This window comes from Cannabis sativa, chromosome 6, assembly GCF_029168945.1.
Source record: "Cannabis sativa cultivar Pink pepper isolate KNU-18-1 chromosome 6, ASM2916894v1, whole genome shotgun sequence".
Classification (NCBI taxonomy): domain Eukaryota; kingdom Viridiplantae; phylum Streptophyta; class Magnoliopsida; order Rosales; family Cannabaceae; genus Cannabis; species Cannabis sativa.
The window spans coordinates 70,777,038-70,800,888 of NC_083606.1; the positions used below are offsets into that span (position 1 = coordinate 70,777,038).

The 23,851-nt window shown below is 33.8% G+C and overlaps 2 protein-coding genes and 1 non-coding gene across 3 annotated transcripts; all 3 read right to left on the bottom strand.

The window, feature by feature from the left end:
* Positions 1-4,827: 4,827 nt before the first annotated feature.
* LOC133039559 (small nucleolar RNA ACA64) lies at positions 4,828-4,963 on the bottom strand. Its single transcript, XR_009688697.1, has one exon. It is a non-coding gene; the product is annotated as a small nucleolar RNA ACA64 (small nucleolar RNA).
* A 222-nt stretch (positions 4,964-5,185) lies between these two features.
* LOC115719919 (uncharacterized) lies at positions 5,186-6,649 on the bottom strand. Its single transcript, XM_061118417.1, has 3 exons — positions 6,197-6,649; positions 5,607-5,778; positions 5,186-5,430 (listed from the first exon to the last, which is right to left on the bottom strand). The coding sequence occupies exons 1-3, from the start codon at positions 6,301-6,303 to the stop codon at positions 5,329-5,331; spliced, it is 381 nt and encodes a 126-aa protein (XP_060974400.1). The 5' UTR covers positions 6,304-6,649; the 3' UTR covers positions 5,186-5,328.
* A 7,100-nt stretch (positions 6,650-13,749) lies between these two features.
* Positions 13,750-22,606, bottom strand: LOC115695758 (transcription factor MYB1). The gene is made up of 3 exons (XM_030622841.2): positions 22,232-22,606; positions 21,998-22,127; positions 13,750-14,486 (listed from the first exon to the last, which is right to left on the bottom strand). The coding sequence occupies exons 1-3, from the start codon at positions 22,365-22,367 to the stop codon at positions 13,967-13,969; spliced, it is 786 nt and encodes a 261-aa protein (XP_030478701.2). The 5' UTR covers positions 22,368-22,606; the 3' UTR covers positions 13,750-13,966.
* Positions 22,607-23,851: the final 1,245 nt, after the last annotated feature.

Consider the following 23,851-nt stretch of genomic DNA (forward strand, 5'->3'; position numbering starts at 1 on the left):
CGGTTTTAAACCGTCAAGATGACCTTTAAAATCCTATATCTTTTTTTGGCTTGTAACTCTTCTAATCTGCAGGGAAAGTTACACGATTGTTTAAAACCGTTGGGAATAGTCTACTATAACTGAGAATTTTAAACACTCACTTAATTTTATTAGCGATGGTCCCCCTAAAAAAATCATTTTGAGGACTAACAAGAATAGTAATTTTTGTAGTAGTGAGATGGTCTAGCCCAGGGCTTTTAAACTTTCTGGCAGGAGGGTTTTCTTCAAGGAAGTTAGCTTTTTCTTGTAGTTATGCAAAAGCTTCTGGCATTTGACGTGAAACCTCTTCTTACTTTAAGGTCTTGCTCATAATGTTCTTAATATTCCTTGTTGTCATTTTTGTTGTAGCCTGCGGCATCCTTGCATTGACCTTCACGATCATCTTCGTCAATGGGATCATCATCGATGTGATCTTCTTGGTGTTAGCCCTGATGAGGTGGGCTGACCAATTATGATGTGTCCCTATCCCCCCACAACACCCGCTTGAGCATTTGTTGGAGGGAGTTGGTTCGTATTGTCAATGGCAGCATTGCCCTTACCATCCTAAGCAACTAGCCTAATAGACGTATTACGGGTTGCAACCATTGTTGAAGATGACAAATATGGTAAATCTTTCTTCAAGCTCTTTATAAAATTATCAAAATATCCAAGATTTTTAGAAATTGATTAATAAAAAAAATTAAGCTTAAAGAAGAATGAATTAAGGACAATGGAATAAGAATTTTTACATGGTTGTAGCGTTAATAAGCCTTAGTTCACGAGTTAATCTTATTTGGCTTGAAAAGCTATGGAGTATTCTTACACAATAATTGTTAATTCCATTTTTAGCATATTTAATTGACAAAAATATTTTATTATTCTTTGTATATTTCGGCTGGCATATAATGATATGGTTTCCCTATTTGTGTATATCTAAACTTTGAAGGAAAGTTGACTAGCTTTCCTATTTATGGAAATTGAGGTAAAAATGGTAAGTTTTGATTACACATTGATTCTTTGCTAACCAGCTGTTATTCTGATCTTGTGTTGAGTTTCCCATTTTCTAAGATCAGGTTTCTTGAAGAGAAAACCGGAGCTAAACTTTCCTTTTCTATAAAAGGAAAGTTGTAGTTACTGCCCACGATTCTGTAGGTACAGAAACGGAAATTCCTAGACTGATTGAAGAATTATTTTAGGGAAGTTTCTAGTGGGTTGAGGTCTTGTACAGACCGAATGTAAGCTGTCTATGAGATGTATATTCATTATAAATACATCCTATAGCTGCTAGGTTTTGTATCTCTTTCACACACTTAGAATTATATTCATATCTTAAGGAAAGAGTGTCTTTGTTATGTTAACTCTTTCATTCACTTTCATATCTTAAGGAAAGAGTGTCTTTGTTTAGTACCTCTCTTGGTACCTCTCTTGTATCTTTGAATTCCATTCATATCTTTAGAAAAGAGAGTCTTTGTTATGTAGAGAAGAGTTGTTCTACTCTCACTCTGTTTATTTGTTGTTTGTATTGTCTTGAGTCTGTATTCAAGTCTACAACGAAGAAGAACATCAGTGCACCTTCGGGAGAAGGGTATTTACAAGCTTTCGGGAGATTTCTTTTGAAGTCTTGCATCGGGAGGATACAAGCACACCTTCGGGAGAAGGGTTTTACAAGCTTTCGGGAGATTGCTTTCGAAGTCTTGCATCGGGATGATACAAGCACACAACCTTCGGGAGATGGTTGTATAGGCTTTCGGGAGATAGCCTTTAAGCCTTGAATCGGGAGGATTCAAGCACTCTTCAAGGTGATCGAAGGGAGTTCGAGCTCTTGGAGTTTTATCAAGATTCGGTTAGTATGTGGAATACATCAAGCTTGCGGCATACAATAAGAGGGAGTCTATTTATGCATAAGTCAATTACTTTGTATTTTTGATACCGATCTAATGAATCTTATCTCTGGGCGTGGCCCCATGGACTAGTAACAATCTGAAAGGATTGTTGAAACCACGTACAAAAATCTTGTGTGTTTTTACTTTTATGCACTGTTTGTTTTTCTGGGTTTCTCTGGAGTTACAGAGTTATATTCTGTAACTACGGAAAAACTGTTTTCAGTACCAGTTTCATTATTCCGCATTTAATTAATCACTTAATTAAATAATCAAACTGGGAATATTAAAATACGGAATTTCAATAATGATCTTTTCCAAAGTTACAAAACGCTAAGCTTTGAACTTGTGCAATGAGTTCAAAACCCTTTGCATAAAAGAGTAATGTTTTATTTATAGGTTAGAGTTGGGTTTGTGGGTAAACCCAGACGTGCTAGGGTTTAAATGTGTCTATTAGGCCTACTGATGGGGTAAAATATAATTAATATTGACTTTGGGTAGGTTAACTAAAGTCTGGATTATGAGGTATCAGTCGTCCATACATGTGGGGACCACTTGATGGTGATAGGTGTAATATATGTTGCCGATTGTGCATAGTAAATATCAAAGAATATGGCATTGGACAAAAGATGTGTTTCTTTTGGTGGTGCACATTCCCCAGGTCTGACATAAGGGACAAACCCCTAATTTACTGTGATCATGTGTCAGAGAAAAGATGCCATGTTGGATGATTTCTAGGTGTCTTCACTTCCCCTTTTCGGATTACCCCATGAGGGCATCTAGATACACTTTGATGGACCTTTCGTCTTCTAGGTAAATCGCCATTTCCAGACCAATATGGTCTGTCTTTATTGTTTTTGTAAGTTGGACTCGTGTCTGAATTTGGAGATGTGATCCAATGTTGGGCTGATTCATTTACTTAAATAGATATGAGAATGGGCTTGTCTCGATTAATTTTAGGCCTTGGAAGTACACGTGTCATCTATCCAGAAACACAAATAACAAAGAGCTCTAACAGTTAAATTTACTTTTTTAATACACTACTAGAAAAATAGGCATTCTTGTCGATTAAAACATATATTTTTTTTCAAGAACCGACGCTATTAAAATGGAATGCCGATTATGCACTAACGACGCATTAGTATTGGTTATTAAATGATGTTAACAAAGTTATATTTACAAAAAAAAAAGTTAATTGAAAAATGGGTTCACCCATAATAAAATAAAACCCTAACTTTAAATACTATCCCTCATCAATCAGCCCCCCTCTCATGTTCTCTCACTCTATCCCTCCTTCTCACTATCTATCTCATTTAAGCTCTCATACCACCTCATCTCTGTTAATTCTCAACTCAACTCCATATTTGACCTCATTGTGACTTCTCACGGTGACCACCTCCTAGGCAGGAGCTCAAGCGATGGTGGTAGGTACTTCTTTCTTCCCCTCTTCCACTTTCTCTCTCTCTCTCTCTCTCTCTCTCTCTCTCTCTCTCTCTCTCTCTCTCTCTCTCTCTCTCTCTCTCTCTCTCTCTCTCTCTCTCTCTCTCTCTCTCTCTCTCTCTCTCTCTCTCTCTCTCTCTCTCTCTCTCTCTCTCTCTCTCTCTCTCTCTCTCTCTCTCTCTCTCTCTCTCTCTCTCTCTGTTCACTCTTCTCACTGTTGTTTCCAATTCTTGTAGTGGCATTTCAAAGACCTTCTCTTTGTTGGTGGCAATTCTTGGGTGTGATAGATTTGATTGGATCGACTCCCTTCATCGCTGGTCACGTCTTCGGTCCAAGCTCCCTGCCATCTCTTTCGCATCCCCCTTTATGAATATATTTATAAATATATATGTATCTTTTGGATTTGGATATTTATGAATATATATATATGTATAATCTAGATCTATGGTTAAGGAGGACGAGATTTGATGGAAAAGAGTACATTTTTATTATTCTGAATATCATTGATTAATGTTACAATAAAAGAGACTTTATATAGGGAGAGATATCCAACGTTAGATTATACACCAAACCCAACTAGGAATAGCCTTATCTCTATAACCAAACATTAAATATAATTATATAATACTTAATATGCCCCCTCAAGATGGAGTGTACAAATTTGTGACATTCATCTTGGAAAATAAATTCTTCAAATGAGATGGAAAAAGAGGCTTGGTGAGGAGATTGGCAAGGTTGTGCTTGGTGTTGACATGGAGGAGTTTCAGCTGACCACTTTGGACTCGTTCATGGACGATATGGCAGTCAATGTCCACATGTTTGGTTCGTTCATTAAAAACCTGGTTTTCAAAAATATGAATGGGAGCTTTGTTGTCACATTACATAACGGCTGATGTGAATGAGTGATCCCAAAGTCTTTCAATAAGGCAAGTAACCATAGTATTTCACAAGTAGTGTTGGCCATGGCACGATATTCGGCTTCAATGGATGATCGAGAAATAATGTTATGTTTCTTAGATTTCTAAGAAATTAAGGAATCTCCTAAGAAGATGCAGTAACCTGTAACAAAGCATTGAGTGTCGGGACAAGTGCCCCAGTCAGCATCAAAAAAGACTTTAAGTTGTATTTCATTGACAAACAAGTTACTCTCAGTATAGGCCTTGAGTTGGGTAGAAGGTGGAAGAACAATCCTTGGCCCGGAGAGCCCTTCAAGTATTGAAGGATACGTTGAGCGGCATGAAGATGAGGTTGTCGCGGAGCCAAAAGAAATTGACTTAACCTGCTGACAACATAAAGAATATCAAGTATAGTTATGGTTAAGTAAATAAGCTTTCCAATAAAACTTCTATAAGTTCACTACTAAAAAATCCCAAATTCCCGTCGGTTTTACACTGTCGGCCAAAGAATTCCCGACAGTTCATAAAACCGTCGCCTATACGAGCGTCGCGAAAACTGGGTAAAATTAACGACGGTTGAAAACTGTCGGGAAAATAGTATGGGCCACGGTTTAAAACCGTCGCCTATAGTAAACACTATAGGCGACGGTTTTAAACTGTGGCCTATACTATAGGCCACAGTTTTTAACCGTGGCCTATAGTATAGGCCACAGTTTAAAACCGTGGTCTATAATGTTGTAGGCACAGGTAAAAACCGTGGCCTTTAGTATAAGCCACAGTTTTAAATCATAGCCTATACTATAGGCCACTGTTTTTAACCGTGGCATATAATGTTTTAAGCACAGATTTAAACCGTGGCATATAATGTTTTCAATCTATTATAAATTTCGTATTTTTCAACGACGGGTTTTGCCCGTCATTAGATTGTAAAAAAGAAAAAGAAAAAAATAATTAGGATAAAGTATATATATTGTCATTAGTGAAAGTTAAACAGATCCTGTTTTACATAGTAAAATTTTCCCTACATTAATTAATTTTTACTGTATATTGTCACTAATTAGTTAGGATAAAGTATAAACAAAAATAGAAACTAATCATTGTAAAAGCCCTTGTCGCACTGCTTGTGCTCGAACATATTCAATCCACTGATCACGCAAAATATTCATCTCGTCATTTGAGTACGGATCGCTCTTACCCTGCAAAAAAAAATGAAAGAAATTACATATTAATTAGTAAAAGACCTTATACATTATATACTAAGTCCTAGCTAACTACCGCGAAATTAGTGAAAGAGAAGCTTACAATAGACTATAATTACTATGTTTACGTATTATTGTGTAATATATAATGACTACGAGAAGATAAATTTTACCATTTCTCTCACTCGGCGTATTGGATCTTCTTCGTTCATGAAACTCTCAATAAATTTCATGACATAATATCCACATTGCTTCCCGTCTGGTTGTTGTGGACATATCGGAGTTATCCACTCAATGGGACGATCATTGCGGTTAGTTAAGCTTTTATTAACTATGTTGAGCGACCTACACAAAAAGTGAAATTAGCATATAAAATATCACACACTTATTCAGAACACCTATAATTGTATTTAATATGTATATAAGGAAAAGAAAGAAAAAAAAAAACAAATTTGGTGGTATTTAATGTGTCTTTACTTACAAATTTAGAAATAGAGTATTGTATGAGTCTCACATTCATAACTAGAGGAATCGATATATAATTAAACAGCCACAAAAGAAATCAAACATTCTTACTCTCTCTTTCCAAAACTTTTCATATTCAATCTTCACATATATTAAGTACAATAAATATGCATTGGTTCTTAACACTTGGTTGATAAATTTACTATGTCTACATGCAGTTACTATGTCCTAATCAACAACAAAAGAAAAGGATAAAGTTAGCAGATTGCTTAAGATTTTAGGCATGTATAGAACTTACGTGTTAACAATGTATTTTAAATCTTCTGGTACATATCCATTGTTGGAATCCAAGTACGCTACTGTATGTGTACTTGGTTGGATAAGTACAACCATCCAATGATACATATTACTACACAAACAAACATGTTAGATTAACCATAAATTATGTAGAGTTATAAATTATGAAACTATAAATTTTAAATTTACTTACTAATTGTTGTAGGGGGCAATAATCCATTTAGCCGGATTATCAATTTCAAGAATACGTTTGCGCAGTGCTCGAGAACGGGCATTATAATCCCCAGCATCAGAGGCAATGGCCCCAGGATTTAAAAATGCATATAGTCTACTTAATCCATTAACATCTAGCAACCGTTCCTTCAAAAACCTGTTAAAAACACACAATTAATAACAAGCTCTCAAAACAAATTTTCAAGTTTAATAAGAATTGGATATCATACTTGCACCAGATTGCAATAGGTTGGGCTCCTAAAAATCCCATTTGGCACAAGTCAAGGTTTATTGCTCCTTTTGTACAACATGAGTAGTTTTGGGGAACCAAGACACAAAGAATGCTTCCATATTGGAGTATAATGTCTCACATAGAAAATATCATTTAATAAAAGAAATAATTTATTTTATATGAATAATTTACATTTTTCTAAAACAACAACGGCAAAATCCAAATTATTTACTAGTTACTATATAGTTGAGAAAAGAAAAACTTTGTCACATCTTAAGAAAATACGATGGACTAATAATTAACATTAAGAAATTATATGTAAAGTACTTTTTCCTAATATATATGGAAAACACACTTAAAAACATTGAATTATATCTATTAAGATTACATTTTTTTTTATAGAATATTATGATTACAAATTATATATACGACTCTTTCTAATGATGATGATATTACTTTATCTATAATTTACTACTTATTCTATAAATTAAGTTGTGTAGAACATTTCAATTATTTTGCAGTGTTCATTCATTATGAAACTGTAATGTATTTAGTTATTTTTCATATGCCAAAGTTTCTTACCTACTATTCCTCATCTACATCATAGCACCATAAATCTTGGTGAAAAAAGAATTCCTCGAAAAATAAAAATAAAAACTTTGGTAAAAATAAAAGTGAAAGGAAAAAAGAAAAAAAAGAAAAGTTATTGATATACAATATATTAACAATTACTTGAAGAAGATATCAAACACAACAAATACAAAAAAAGTTAAATAAAGAAAACAAGACAATCAAAAATGGGGATAAAAACTATTTTGCAAGAATATTCTCAAGCTTAAGTTTTTCTGAACACATGCGTATAATCCCAATTTATAAAAACACTAGTGTCAAACATTAAAAAATAATAATAAAAAAATATATATTTACAACACAAATAAAGGATGTAAAAGCACAGAAAAACTGATTATAACTTGAAGAAATCAATTTGTACAAAACTGAAAGAAGAAAAAAAATGACTTTCAGAAGTCATGAGCCAATTTACACAGACAAAAAGGTATACCCTGTTGGTCATTGTTTGAATTGGAAAAGGAAAACATAGACATGGACATAAAATACTAGACACCCTAAGAGTGGCCTTGCAAATCAAACATCTCATTTAGACCTTCCAATCTCTCTCCACAGTCTCTTAACTGATAAAAATTGAAGCTTGCGTCTCCATTTATTTGCTTTCCAATCACAGAATAAAAGAACAAAAGAAGACAAACTAAACCTCACTCTTTTTTTTTTTTTTGGATTAACAACAAACTAAACCTCACTCAAAAGCCACTATCTCCGTAAAATCTAAACCAAAACTTTTGAGATAATTAAAAAAAATCACTTTTTTCCAAGCTTTTTTTCTCGATATGCAAACAGAATTAAAAAAAAAAACCAACAAATAAAAAATTAAAAGGACTTAGGAAGGAGAAAAAAAAAACAAAAGAACCCACCTTATTGGGAATCTACATTATCTCATTGAGTTGTAAGAAAAGGGTAATGCTAACCTGTCTTGCTCTTCTTGATTGTGCGGGCGTCCCTCTCAGTGAAGCTAGTCATGTATTCAACATTATCTCCTGAAAGGAAAACAAAAACAAAAAAATCATTAGTCCACCAATTCTATCTCCTAATATAGGTCAATAAACATGAAATAGAAAAATGCCTTAATTTGGTTGATTAGTGAGGAGATTTTTGCTACTGTAGAAGAATGTAAAATTAGGAAAAAGGGGAAATTTAAATGTTCAATCTTTTGTTAGTAGCTGAGAATTTTGGGATACAAGAACAGCTAAAGTTCAGAATTTGGCATTTCTATACTTGGAATTAAAGAAGAAGAACAAAGACTACCATAAAAATAACCTCCCCCATTAAAATGGGAAGCTCAGAAAACAAATTTGTGAAAATCTTAAGAAGAATATTGGCAGTCTTAATATTGCCATGAACTAAATCTGTAAAAATTTGAAAAATGAGAGAGAGAGAGAGAGCATACCAGAGTATCAAGAGCTGAAGCAGAAATCGATGATCGGATCTGAGGTTGAAGGAGGGGCTCTCGGCAGTGGAGGGGTGGCGGAGCTGCGTCGCCGGTGGTGTGATTTCCGTCACCGTTAGAGAGAGATCTAGAGAGGGAGATAGAGTGAGTGAGATCGAGAGAGGGAGATAGAGTGACCGAGATCGAGATAGAGTGAGTGAGATCGAGAGAGGGAGATGGAGTGATGAGTGAGTGGGTGAGGGTTTGATAGATGGAAGCAAAATGGAGGGAATAATAAGGCAAAATGGGGGGAAGCAAAAATCTAATTTTTTTTAACCATATACTCGACGGTTTTGAACCGTTGGGCAAAGAATGAGCCACGTTTTAAAACTGTGGCGAATACTTTGCCCGACGGTTCTAAACCGTGGGGAATAGTGCATCAATTTTTTTTTTTAATTTTTTCTCTACATTTATTACCCGTCGCCTATTGTTTACGAGTGTTAAAAACTGTCGCCTATAGTACAATATAGGCGACGGTTTTTAACACTCAGATAATTTTTTTAGCGACGGGTCCCCAAAAAAAGCGTTTTTGGGACTGTCGCGAATTTGGCCTTTTGTAGTAGTGGTTGTAGGGTCAGAAAGTAACTCCCATGTGTCCTTGCCTAGATGAGTGTTAGGTTCCATTGGGGTGGAAGCGGGTTTGGCACCAATATAACCTGTGTCATTTAGGAGTTGTAAGATGAATGGCCTTTGGGAGACCGAAATGCAATTGGTGGACCTCCCAACCTCTAGTCCAAGAAAAAACCTTAAAGGCCTAAGATCTTTGAGTTTAAATTTGGGCATTATACTTTATTTTATATACCCATTTGCAGCCAATGAAATGGTGGCCAGCAGGAAGAGAGACAACAGTCCAAGTTTTATTGCCTATAAGTGCAACAATTTCAGTATCCATTACTTTTACCCACACGGCAGATTTAGAAGCTTGGGAATATACTAGTTTGTTCAGAAACCAAATAAGCACTTAAAATGGTAGTACAAAAACTAGGAGAAAACTTGTCATAAGAGATGAAATTTGACATGGGATGTGAAGTAGAAAACTCACAAAGATAGTCTTGGAGATGAGGTGGACGGATAATCGTCCTTCCAAATTTTTTTGTGATGTTGGGGCCACTTGGAGGGCCTGAAACAGCCGCTGGTGGTCGCAGTATTGCTGTATGTGAAGTGGCTGGAATGCCCACTTGTTTGGGCATTGGTGTAAGATGTATAGGCGCTGGTACAACATCTTTGGAAGGAACCTGTGATGGACCACTAGGTGAAACGTTAGTGTTAGAGAAAAAAGCATCGATAATGTCATAAGAACATGTATTTTTAAGTGGAAAAATATGTTCATAAAAAATGACATCTCTAGAGTGAAATATTTGATGAGTTTCAAGATCAAGTAGAGTATAAGCTTTCATACTAGCCGAGTAGCCAATGAACGCACAAGCCCAAGATCTCAGGAAAAATTTATGCCTTCAGTTGTCCAAGATGGAAGCATAGGCAAGGCAACCAAAGATACGGAGATTGTCGTAAGAAGGTAACCTGTTATACAACAACTCAAAAGAAAATTTAAAGTGAAGTAAAACAGATGGTGTGTAGTTCATTAAATATACAACAATTGAATAAAACAACTCCAATATCCTAGAGATAAACGAGATTGAAAAGCAAGAGAACGAGGGACATTCAATATATGTTGATGCTTTCTTTCAAAAACAGAATTTTGTTGAGGTCTTTCAACACATGAGTGATAAGGAAGAATGCCTTTGGTTGTAAAGAAAGAGGACAAGTTCAGTTCTTTTGCATTATCACATCGTATCCCTTTAATAGAGATATGATAGTGTTGACATCAGATTTATTTTTAAGCATGTAAACTCAAGTAAATCTAGTGTGATCATCAACAATAGTTAAAAAATATTGATAACCTTCTATGCATTGTGCCCCAAATATGCAAATGAATTAAGTCAAAAGTAGTAGGAGCCATGTTATCAGCCGAATTAAAGGGTAACCTTTTTTATTTAGCTAAATGACATACATGATAAGGAAACAAATATGAGTCGGAATCATTAAAATGAAAAATTTTATTCTAGGATTTAGTAATCCGTAAAGAGGGATGTCCAAAGCATAAATGCCATTTGTGTACATCATTACAAGACCTACTAGTTTGAACAAAATTACATGATAAATTTTTTTCTTGTTAGAGCTAAAAGAGTTGTCCAACGCGATTAGTAATCTTAATTTGTAGATTCTGATTCGTGTCCTGAATAGAACAACTAGATTGTGAGAATAATACAGAATATTTTTCATTTTGAACAATAGAGGTAACCGACAAGAGGTTAAACTAAAAATCAGGTACAAAAAGCACATTAGTTAAACAAAAGTCAGCATTAATGTGGACAACACCAGATTTATTAACAGGGATTTTTATACCAGTAGGTAATGTAATGTGCAAAGCACTAGGTATAGTATCAAAAGAAGTAAAACATATTTTGTCAAAGCAAACATGGTGGGTAGCCCCACTACAAACAATCTAGAGATTATTTGAGAAAGATACATATGTACCATTGAGGTGAGATGCTAATTGAATGTTGACATCAATTATTGATTGAGCCTGTTGAGCATGTTGAATCTGTTGAGTAAGTTGAGAATCATTTCTTGCAGCGAAGCAAGTTTGTCTGAGATAGAATGGAAAGCGGAAGCTTGATTATTAGTCGGACCTTTGACGAGAGAAACCCGATCTGAAGTGGAGCACTGTGAAGAGTCACATTTGCGCTTGTCAAAATAACTGGGAGAAAAACCATAGAGAACATAGCATTTCTTCTTCAAGTGTCCTGGTTTCTGGCAGTGAGTACAAAAAGGTTGCATTATCTTATTGCGAGGAGGATTTAAGGTCTGAGATGAAGTGGCAGCGATGAGGTTCGGGAGGATGTGAAGTTTCTTTTTTTGCTCATGCTGAATGATAGTAGAAAACACTTTCGAAAGAGATGGGAAGGGTTCTATGATTAACACTTGATCACGAACTGCTTGGTACGATTCATTGAGGCCAGTGAGAAACCGAAAGACCTTTTCTTAGCTCTGAAATTTGGCGTTATCAGTGGAGGCTTGACAAGTGCAAAGGAGACGAGGTCAGAGCTCATTGATCTCATCCCATATAGCCTGAAGTTTGGTGAAATACGCAGTGATAGATTCATCTCCTTGTCGTAAATTTGTAAGAGATTCTTGAAGATCAAAAAGATGAGGCTCGTTCCCTTGACTAAAACAGTTAGTGAGCTCAGTCCACATCTCATGAACTGTGTTAAGAAACAATATACTGCTCTTAATATCCAAAGAAACACAATGAATATCCAAGACATTACTATTTGGCTACTGCGGATCCGAGAATGGAAGAGATGACTAGTAGGAACAGGTTGTGGAAGAGTTCCATCAATAAAACTCGTTTTGTTCTTAACTCTGAGGGCTAAGTGAAAGCCCCGACTCCATTGTTGAAAGTTATGGCGGACAAGGGTGGAGTCACAAGAATCAAACTGGGATGGTCACCAGAGTCAACGAAATAGGGATTATCTTTGTTGGCTGGACGATCGTGAGAAGATGGTTGTAAAGAACCGAGATCAGCAATGTTTGAACCAGGATTTGTGAGAGGAACATTACCAATATTCACGGGGGGAATGGATCTTGAAGACACAGGCAGAGCAGCCATGGAAGTGGCTCCGATCGGAGGTGGAATGGCTAAAGAGGACCAAATGCCCTAAGATGGAGACAAAACGATGTGCTGGAGATCTGAAGCTTCAGCAACGTGCTCGATTGGAGCATCAACAGTAGGTGGAAATGTTTCTTGGACAGGAGGAGACACCATGGGAGCAGTGGTGGAATCAGCCACAACATTACTGATATGACGGAAATAGAGGCATGAGAAGAGCTGAAGGAAGATCGGGTGTAGCAGAGATTCGGTGAGTGCGTGCCATGGAATCCGGTGAGATCCGTGAAAACTGGATCTGGAAGCGTGAAAAGTGGATCTTGGTCTCCTAAAGGAGAAAGTCTGATACCATGATAGAAAAGAATATGTTTTTATTATTGTGATTATCATTGATTAATGTTACAATAAAAGAGACTTTATATAGGGGAGATATTCAATCCTAGAGTATACAGCTAACCCAATTAGAAATAGCCTTATCTCTGTAACCAAACATTAAATATAATTATTTAATACTTAATAAGATTTGTATGGGTTGTTTGATTTTGGTCATTTTTTGGTGTTGCTAGAAACCAAATCTGTTACAATTTTTTTTGGGTGTGTGGGTTCAAAACCAACGAGTATAAATGTAGTGTTTGTTTACAACAGTTGCCTATTTTTAGCGGCCCTTTAAAACGGTCGCATATTGGTCATTAGTGACCTTTTAGAACCAATACCTATTCCATCATGTTTTGGGACGGTAGTACAGGCGTTAGTCCAGGGCCGGCCCTGACTTTTAGTGGGCCACAGAAAAAAAAATTATTTTGGGCCCTTATTTAAAAAAAATATAGTATTTTTCAAAATTAGTAAAAAAAAAATAGTATAATTTTAAAAGGTAAATATTTTTTTTGGGCCCTTGGGATAGGTGGGCCCTAGGCACAGGCCTAGCCCGCCTATGCTCAGGGCCGGGCCTGCGTTAGTCTTACAAACCGATAATAATACAATATTATACTATTGTTAAAAACAGTTTCCTAAACCCCTTTTTTTGGAACTGATATGATAAAATTGTCTTAGCGAGAACAAATTATTTGTGAGTTTGTTAAAAATATTTAATGAAGTACTGTTCTGAGAGTATATAGTAGGTGTGTTGCTTGGCTGTTTGTAATCAGCTTGTTTTCATTAATGGAAATCTTCTTTGATAAAAAAAAAAAAAAAAAAAAAAAAAAAAAAAAAAATTGTTTATATCATACAACCACAACCACCAAAATAATGACCACGTACTTTCTTTGAACGACACTTAAAAATAACTGTAAAATTAATCTTTTTGAAATTGACTTAAGTAAGCTTCCACAAACAACAACTAAATTATTCTGTGCTTCTCCTGTTTCTCTAATTGACCAACCCATCTTGAACCTTCAAAACATTTATAATAATAATAATAATTTTCATATTAATATGAAAATAGTCGTCCTTACATACTACATCAAAATTAATGACAAAATATTACAATAACTTAATTTTATTCATTCATATAATTATTAGTTTATGATTTATAAATTATAAAACACACATGTATATATATATATATTTATATATATAGCTAGCTATAGTAATTAATAATTCAAAGGTCCCAAAGGTGAATGTCGATGTCATTAATGTTGAAGTCTGTCAAAAAATTGTGGTAGTCATGATCATTATTGACAAATTGATCATCACTTGTACTATTGCCCCTGAAATAATAATCATTGCATTCTGAAACTACATGATCATGATTAGCCAAACCACTATTTATTATGGGTTTCTCTATATATCCTTGAATTATTTGGTCACCATGTTCTGTGATATTGTTGTTTAATAATTCCCTCCAAGAATAATTCTTATTACTTGTTTGGTCATGATCTATAACAGGTTGTTTATTATTATTCATCATGGCTGATAATTGGCCTCTGATGATTCGAGTTGGACGAGGCTTTGTTACCATGTTGGACCATGCTTTATCATGGTTATTATTATTATTATTGAGTTTACTACTTTGATGAATATCAATATTAATAACCATCTTTTTTCTCTGATGAGTATTCCAATAATTTTTCACATCATTAGCTGTTCTTCCTGGGATTCTACCGGCAATCAATGACCATCTGATGAAATCCAAAACAAATAAACAAAAATTATATTATTATAATAATTATAAAATATGAATTTGACAAATGATCTATGATGATTCAATCTAGCTACTAAGATTTATAGATTAGGTGATAGATTCAGGGTGTTCCTAAGTATGTCTGGCTAGATAGATATATATCATGCATGTAATTCAGTGAGTATATGAGAATTGATGGTGGAACAATCATTCAATCGTTCAAGATTCAACTAAGTGAAGGAAAATTACAAGAAATCTCATCCATGCTTAATTAAGATGGGTATTCAATCAAGGTAGGAGGCCTCTTGAAAAGAGAAATGCTAAGGGCATCTTCTGGTGCCAAGCACACAACAAGAAGTACCTGGCATACTGCTATTGGTGCAAAATTAATATTGGATCCTACACATTTTGATTTAATAAATAATATAAAAAAATTGCTATAATGAGTGTTAGGTACCATAAAATTGCCTAATAGAAATGCTCTCTCGAAAATTATCGAAGGGTCAATGGTAATCATAAAGGGGCGTTTCACGAATAGTGTTTATGTTTTGCAAGAAAACTTTCACCACGAATAACATGGCTTTAGCAGTGTCAAAGGCTGCCAAACTCAGCAATAGGTTGTTAGACTTTTTATTTAGTACATTTACTTTTTATTCACTTTATTAAAACTTGCGTTGATTGTATAGTTTTTTGTTGTATTAACCCATATTATTGGTGATCATAGTTGATGGGCTTAGGATACAAGTTTTTTCAGTTAACTCAAATGACTTGGGTACAAAAAAGCAGAAGAGGTTTAGAAGTTCTCACCAAGAAATGACTATCTGAAGATGATGTGATTCAAGATTTGGAGTTTTTTGGGCAGTACTGTGCATTTTAGGCAAATCAACAAGAGTCAAATTTTGTACTAGCTAGGGTACACACATTATAAAACCAAGGGCATTTTGTATTATATCTTAATCTTTGAATGATGATTACTCCATATTGGTTTATATTATTAAGTGTCAAGAATAAAACGATAGCTGGAGAACTACTCTAGTTGAAAATCAATTAATTAATTGTCAAGAAAATTAGAAAGTTTAGAACAGATAATATGGTTAAGAATTTTGTGTTGATGTACTCAATAGCTACTGTAAGTAAATTGGCATTTCTAGGCACCTAACCATTACAAAAAAATGTACTTTTAGTCACAATAAAACTTGTGACTAAAAGTGAAAAAATTGTGATTAATTACAAATTATTATTCTTATGTTGTGACTAAAATGTCTGTGACTAAAGGTATTAGTCACAAAAATCACAATTTATTGTGACTAAATGTGTATTTTTAGTCACAATACTTGTTGTGACTACTTGTTGTGGCTAAAACTAATAAATTAGTGACTTGAAACTAAATATTATGTTTTAGTCACAAGTGATATTTTGTTGTGACTAAAAGTCACATTTAGTCACAAAAAAATTATGTTGTGATTAAAAAGTTGTCACTAAAAGTAGCAAGTTTTTTTAGTAAATTAACAGTTCCACGTACAACCATGCAATATGAATTGGCTGAAAAGATGGACCAATGGCTTGGAATTTTATAGAGTTTGGTGCATGTTAACCAACTGAGGGTTGCCAAAGAGACGTTTGTGGGTAAACAAATATTCAAAGTTACTGATTGGCAGGGGATAAGGCCCCACAAGACTTAGTGATGATTATGAACCAAGATCTTATGTTGAAGAGATTGGGCTTGACAAAAACAAGACTTGGATTTTGATAGAAAAGTTTTTATTTGTAAACGTCAAGTTAGATGTAAGTGGATAAACAAGTACAAAGGCAAGACAGAAAGCAAGATTGGTAGCAAGTGGTTTCACATAGCTAGAGAGATTGAGTTGATTACAATTGTAGATTTAGAGTATGGAAGTGACTTAGGCATAAGGAGATTCCAAATTGATTATATATATATATATAGTTATATTGTTCCAGTTAGAAGGGTGCACAATTAGCCGGAAAGTAACTCTTCAATCAATTGTTGATTTATCAATATCAGAAGCAAGCAGATATTATTGCTTGTACTAAAGTTGTGAAGGAAGTATTGATATGGCAAAAGTGATTATCAAGAGATTTTGGGGCCGATCCCAATTTTGTTCCTTAGTGACAGCCAAAGTGTATTGGATCTAAACAAGCACTACAAAAAACTGCTACCTTTTGTAATAATCTTTTAGTCACAACATAAATTTTTTGTGATTAAATGTGACTTTTAGTCATAATAAAAAACTATTTGTGACTAAAACATAGTATTTAGTTACATCACTAATTTAGTTTTAGTCACTACAAATATTATGACTAAAAGAACATTTAGTCACAACAAATTGTAATTTTTGTGACTAATACTTATAGCCACAGACTTTTTAGTCACAACACAATATTGATAATTTATAATTAATCACAATTTTTTTATCTTTATTCCACAAATTTAGTTGTGACTAAAAGTATGATTTTTTGTAGTGAAGAATCAAATCGTGCATGAGTAAACAAAACACATTGATGTCAAACTCCATTCAAAACGCGTTGTTACCTCATAAGACAAAATAAAACTTGAGAAAGTTTTAGGACACTGCTTCGACGTGTTACATGTTGTGTGATTCAGCTATTCTGACAGTCTTTCAGTTGCATCTCAACACTTAGTAGTTGCATCTTTAATTTCTGTTATTTTTCTGTTATAACACCTAGTGTTAATCTATGTACTGTAAATAGAAGTCTAACACCCCCATCCATTTTTTAACTGAACAAAATATTGTATTTGTGTGTATTTGAGGGATGTTAAAGAGTGCATTATACTTTAATTTGACTAATGTCTCTCATGTGAGCTAAATTGAAAGTGTTTTAGACTAAGCTCTTGTCTTGGATTGTAAAGCACATTGGTGATTAATAAAAAAGGAAACTATTGTTGAAGGTTGTATTGCTTATTTCAGTTCCCAACTCTCTTCTCCTTCTCTTAATTCAGTTTTTAATTTCTTTGTATGTTTGATTCTTATTGTCTTTATTGTTTATCTTGAATTTTGTTCTTTTATTGGTGTATTAATCTACAACAACAAGTGGTATCAAAGCCAATGATCTCAAATTCATCAAGAACTTGGTAAAAGAATTCAAGAAAGTATCAAGAATCGCTAGTGTGAAGTTCGAAGTTGATGATCACAGGACACAATGACTTTAGTCTTTTTGGAGAATCAAAATGAAGGCACTTTTGGTACATCAAGGGCTTGATGAAGCCATTATTCCAAAAGCTGAAGTAAAGAATGAAGAAGATGTTGATGAGAAGTTCAATACCATTAATTGAAGTGAAGGCTGCAATGCTCTGCCTTGGAGATGAATTACTTCGAGAGGTGTCAAATGAAGATACAATTATTTCATAATGAGTAAATGGCGGTAAAACTTCCAATACTTTCGTTTTGGTTTCACTAAACCCCCAAAATCCAAATTTCTTCAGGTAAACCCCTAAAACTAGAAAACTGTTAGCAATTTAACCGTGTTTGGGTTTTGCGGGTTTAGTAAAACCAAAACAAAAGTATTGGGGGTTTTGCCGCCATTTCCGCTTTCATAATTGGTTTATGGGATAAACTTGCTGCAATTTATTTGAAGAAATCCCTGGCCAACAAACTATATCTGATGTAGAAGAAATTGTATACACTACAAATGAATGAAGCTATAGAGAACTCAAGAAGCATCTTGATGATTTTAACAAAATCGTCTTGGAATTAAACAAAATAGGTGTCAAACATGAAGAAGAGGATCAAGGTATAACTTTACTTGTACAATAGCAGAAGTTAAAGCTGGTTTGAACTCTAAAGAAATTCAAAAAAGATCAAAAGCTAGGTCTAATCCAAGAGGTGAGGGACTTTTGATAGTTTGAGGAAGAGCTGGTAATAGAGACCAGATATATGGGAAGGGGAACAATGGAAACAAGGGTCACAAGAGCCACAAAATAAAGTCAAAATTAAAGCCAGGAAAGTTTTGCAATTACAATAAAAAGGAAGGCATTACAAGTCTGAATGCTACTACCTAAAGAATAAGCAAAACATAGAGAAAAGCCAAGGAATAGGAGAAGTTGGTGTGGTGTCTGATGGGTATGATTCAGCAGATGTTGTGGTGGTATCAAGTGAAAATTCAGGTAATGAATAGATTCTTGATTCTGGTTGCTCATTTCATATGTGTCCTAACAAGTTGTTTGTTCCAATAACAAGGTATGCCAAGTAAAAGGAATAGGTTCACAATAAAGATGCATGATGAAGTGATCAGAACCATACAATATGTAAGGTATATGTTCCTGACCTAAGGAGAAATTATCAGTTGGAGTCCAATGGTTGTATCATCAAGATTGAAGGAAATTCAATGAAAGACATGAAGAGAGTTCGTTGCTAGTTATGAGAGTAGAGTTGAAAGGTGGCCTCTATTTTCTTGCTAGGAAATCAATAACTAGTAATGCATCAGTGGCTCACGATCTTATGATATGACACAAATATGGTACAAAAGACTAAGACATATGTAAGTGAGGTAGAATTTGTTTTAAAATATGTATATAATCATTAATTGTATTTGTTGTAATATGCATAATTATAATATAAATTAGTTATTATTGGTTGTTAATATAAATAATATAAAAATGTGAATTTATAAAACAAAATATTTTTATTATTTGGTGTTAAACCATTGAATTAATTGAATTTGTGGCACAAAAAATAATAGATTTTGTACCAAATTAGTGAAAAAAGTACACCAAAATGATACAATTTGCTGAACATTAATTGTGGCTAGGGCTTAAGCGTTGCATTACTTTGGTTTTTTTTTTCTTCTTTAATGATGCTATAGAATATATTTAATGATATGTATATACGTACCTATATATAAACTATGAGAAATGCTAAAAGGCACCAGTGGTGCCAAGCACCCTCCTACGTGTCAATATCGCTATTGGTCTAATTTAGTATCGGGTCACATATAGTTTAATATAATAGCTTTTAGGGAGTATCGCAAGGCGACATGTCTTAAGGGTGCTAGGCACCACTGGTGCCCAATAGCAATACTCATAAACTATATACAACTCTGTTTCAATGTGTTGAGAGACCTAAGAAAAAAAATTTAAATGAGACTTTTTCTTTTTGCAAAAATTTAAAATAATAAATATTATTTAAATTTTGACACAAATTTTAACTCATATAACAAATAATTTTTTTACCACGTAAACTAACTCTATAATGTATATTTAATTATTAATAGCATCTCTATTGATGTGTTATATATTTTGGCACTTCAGTTATTATAAAAAAAAAATGTAAGTCAAAAATTATGTCATTTTTTTTTACCAATTTGTACTTTGAAATACTACTGTATATTATAAATTAGAGTAATTTCATAAAAAAAAATGTACTAAACATAATATTTGTTCTTTATAAAAAAATATATGGGAAATAACTGTGACACTCAAATTATATATTATTTTTATACACAATGATGTGTAACTAATGAAGAGTCTATCACGAGATTTTGGAAGCGGCTCTGGGCTTTGAAGATTCCACCAAAGGTTAAAAATATGGTATGTCGAGTTGGTACTAATTGTCTTCCTACCATGTGTCAACTTTTAACCAAAAGAGTGGTTGTAAATGCCGTGTGTCCTATCTGTAATGTGGAGGAGGAGACTATCTTCCATTGTGTAGTCACTTGTCAGGAGATTAAATGTTGTCGGGACAGAGTGGGCATAGGCACACATCTGCTAACTTTTGGGTTTGGTTGAAGGATATATTTGAGCGGTTGGAGCCTGATAAAAGAGGTTTAATAGCCACTCTCTGCTGGGCTATTTGGAACGCCAGAAATGAAACCGTTTGGAAGAAGAAAAAGGTTAGTGCTTTGGATATTGCTGCTTCAGCGAAGAACTATCTTAACCAATGGAGAGATGCTCAAAATTTTCAAATAGAAACACCTTGCCCCGAACTTCAAAAGGGTGATGGTGCAGAGTATTGGATTGTCCACCTGTTAATAGTGTTAAGATTAACATTGAGGCAGCAATATTTGAAGTTGAGGCTCGGACGGGAATGGGAGTTGTTGCTCGAGATGATAAGGGGATGTTTCTGGAAGGCTTCACGAAAATTTACAATGAAAAGCTGGACCCAACACTTGTCGATGCTTTAAGTATGAGGGAGGTTTTGAGTTGGCTCAATAATAAAAACTGGCAGCATGCCTTTCTTGAAACCGACTGTCATACTATTGTAAAAGCGATTCGCAGTTATGTAGAAATTTTATCTTGTTTTGGTATTGTAATTCGTGACTGTAAATGTTTACTGAAAGAGTTGAGAAATGTCTCGTTATGTTTTGTAAAACGGTCAGCCAATATGGTAGCTCATTTGCTAGAGCTTCCATTTGTTATCCTGATCGTATGTTCAGTTTGGGGAATGTCCCAACTATTGTGCTACCTCATTTGGTAGCTGATTTTGAAGGTTAATAAAGTCGATTTTCCTTTAAAAAAAAATCTCAATCATTTAATTAAAAGTGATATGGTCCAACTTAAAAATATAAATGGTTAATATTTGTTACAAATCACTCTGCGTAATAAATGTGTATCTACTCAAATTATATTTTTTTTTAGGGAATTAATGGGTTAAAGATAATCTAAACTATTATATTATTATGTCAACTAATAAATAAATAAAATAAACTCTGTATAAATTTAAAGTAATCCATAATTATAACTATGTACATATTATGTTCTTGGGGATATAATTTTGTCCCCGTGATGTACTTTCACAGAATGTATTCCGTGCTACATTAGATGGGTTTCAGGGTACATTAGATGAGTGTCAGTGTACGTTACTATTTTTTAACCCTAATGACCCCTAGATCAATCTCAGCCCTCAGATCAAATAACTCTCTCATCTAACGGCTGTCGTACATCACGGAATACATTCTGTGAAAATACAATCATGGGACAAAATCATATCCCTATGTTCTTATATGTATGTAAAACATTATAGTTTTTAAAATAACCGAATTGAGACTGAGTCGAGAATAAAACCCAACACCTCAAAGTTCCTAACATCTATATATTCTCTTACGTGTTGTTATTTTGGGGAATTACTCTATATACTATTTTTTTAATTTTTTTTTTAATTTACGGTTTGAATTTCTAAAGTAGTTGCAGCGCTAGTTGCAATAGGAGTTTCTATACGATTTTTTGTTACAATTTAAGTTGTAGCGCTAGTTGTAATAAGAATTTCTATGTAGAATTTCGTAAAAATGCTAAAAAACTGTTTTAAAGTGTAAAAATGAAAAAGAAAAAAAAAATTACATTTTTTATGGTATATTATTTATTGATCCATGAACTAAAATTTATATGTTATATTATTTTTGTGTATACGTTAATTTTAATTTTTTGGGCCTCGAAAACGGTACGGTCTGGAGCTTAGGCCGCAGCCGCCTCACTCTCTAGCCCACCTTAACTATATATAAGCATTTATATATATATATAAATTTATATATACTTGCCTGTTGCCTAAAAGTTTATGAAGTCTGAGAAGTAAATCAACTTCGTCCTCCTCAAATTCTCCACGTTTAATATCAGGCTTCAAATAGTTCAACCACCTCAATCTACAACTCTTCCTACATCTACTCAATCCTGCATGCAAAAATAGTACTCAACAAATTAATTATTAATATAATCAAGACATACATTTAAATTATTACATAAATGTTTTAAAGTATATATATATATATATATACCAGCTCTAAGAGGAACAAGATGCCATTTTCCTTCACCATATTTGTCTATGCATTCCCTAAGAACAATGTCTTCTTCTCTACTCCATGCACCTTTCTTCACATTCAAACTACTTTTCTTTACTAATACTCTCACCATGTTAGTAATAATAATATTATTACTTAATACAATGAAGTTTATATAAAATACATAATAATAAAATTCAATACATATATAATAAAGTCTTCTTATTTACAAATACAGACAAGAGCTAATTAACCTATACGTTTTCGAAGCTTATATATTAATTGCATGCAATGCTAGCTGTAAGATATATTGATTGAACCCAAATTAAACACATATACAAATATCTCTCTATCCTCTAGATATTATATAAGCTTTATATATATAAATATATATCTATATATATGTGTGTGTGTTTGTGTCCAGGGGCGGACCCACATTGTAGCGAGGGGGGGCAGTCGCCCCCCCTGAATACAAAAATCGAGAAAAAAATGTATATGGATTTTAATTAGTTACGACATATATTTGTATTAAAAGATGATATTTATAGACATAATAGTAACCTTGGTGTAATGGTTAAGGTAATTGGTAAATAGATTAGAGGGTAAAGGTTCAAATCCCACTAACTACACTTTATATTTTCTTTTTAATTTTATTTACGCCCCCCCTCACTTTAAATTCTGGGTCCGCCAGGTAAGTGTAACTATAGAATACAGTTGTGTGTTTTGATTGTGATATAATTACCAGCAGTCCTTTTGTACAACTGGATAATTACTGTTTTCATGTGCATATGCAGCATTGTCTCCACGTGTCAACCATCCATGGGTTGGAGCTGATCATGAAATAAATACAATCTGACCACCTCTTCAATTCTTTCATCTGCTTCTCTCCTCTACACGACCCTTTGTTTTATTTTGATTTGCTTTAGAAATTTTGATAGTCTTCTCTCTACTTAAGGAGAGGTTCTAAACTAAATTACTAAAGAGTTCCAACCCCACATTAGATTCTCTTTCTTAGCCCCCCAAAACAATCATAATAATAGCAACAAAAAAACCATTCAAATCAATACTTGCACTCAATCTAGAAATATTGACTCTGAAAGGGCTATGTATAATTGTATATATATGCTTCCTTGATTGAAATATAATTGGCCCCAATAGTGTCAATTCTGGACTAAAAAGCAAAAGGGTATCCTAAATGGAAGAAAGTGACATTAGATTTAATTATAATCTGAGATTATTTTGAGACATAAACATAAACTGAGATGATGATGAAGACAACAACAAGGATACACTTCGTAAAAGTCTTCTTGCTTTGGAGTTATTTGAGGAGCAAGACCAAATTACTTTCTGAGTACTAAGAAATGTTTTCTCAATGGAAACAAACTTGGAGACTATAGCACTTTTCACACAAAACTTTTATTACCTCGAAAAGAAAATTTCCAAGAAATAATGTGTTGTTAGGCTTGGCTATAGCCTCTGCCTTTTTAACAAAGTCAAACAGTTATATTTCTACCTGAAAATTTTATATTATATAGTTCCATATCTCTCACTAGTGCATATCTGACATGATCCTTATGATGATAAGAATATATATACCACCATATCTGTTTGGTAATG

Bases quoted from the DNA above. Each gene is read 5' to 3' on its own strand.
- LOC115719919 (XM_061118417.1), bottom strand. From the start codon at position 6,303: ATGTATCATTGGATGGTTGTACTTATCCAACCAAGTACACATACAGTA. The intron at 5,779-6,196 runs GTAAGTTCTATA...CTTTTTGTGTAG, and splicing joins TTAAAATACATTGTTAACAC to GTCGCTCAACATAGTTAATA. The intron at 5,431-5,606 runs GTAAAATTTATC...TTTTTTTTGCAG, and splicing joins TACGCCGAGTGAGAGAAATG to GGTAAGAGCGATCCGTACTC.
- LOC115695758 (XM_030622841.2), bottom strand. From the start codon at position 22,367: ATGGTGAGAGTATTAGTAAAGAAAAGTAGTTTGAATGTGAAGAAAGGT. The intron at 22,128-22,231 runs GTATATATATAT...TTTTGCATGCAG, and splicing joins TCTTGTTCCTCTTAGAGCTG to GATTGAGTAGATGTAGGAAG. The intron at 14,487-21,997 runs GCAAGTATATAT...GGATTTCATCAG, and splicing joins CATAAACTTTTAGGCAACAG to ATGGTCATTGATTGCCGGTA.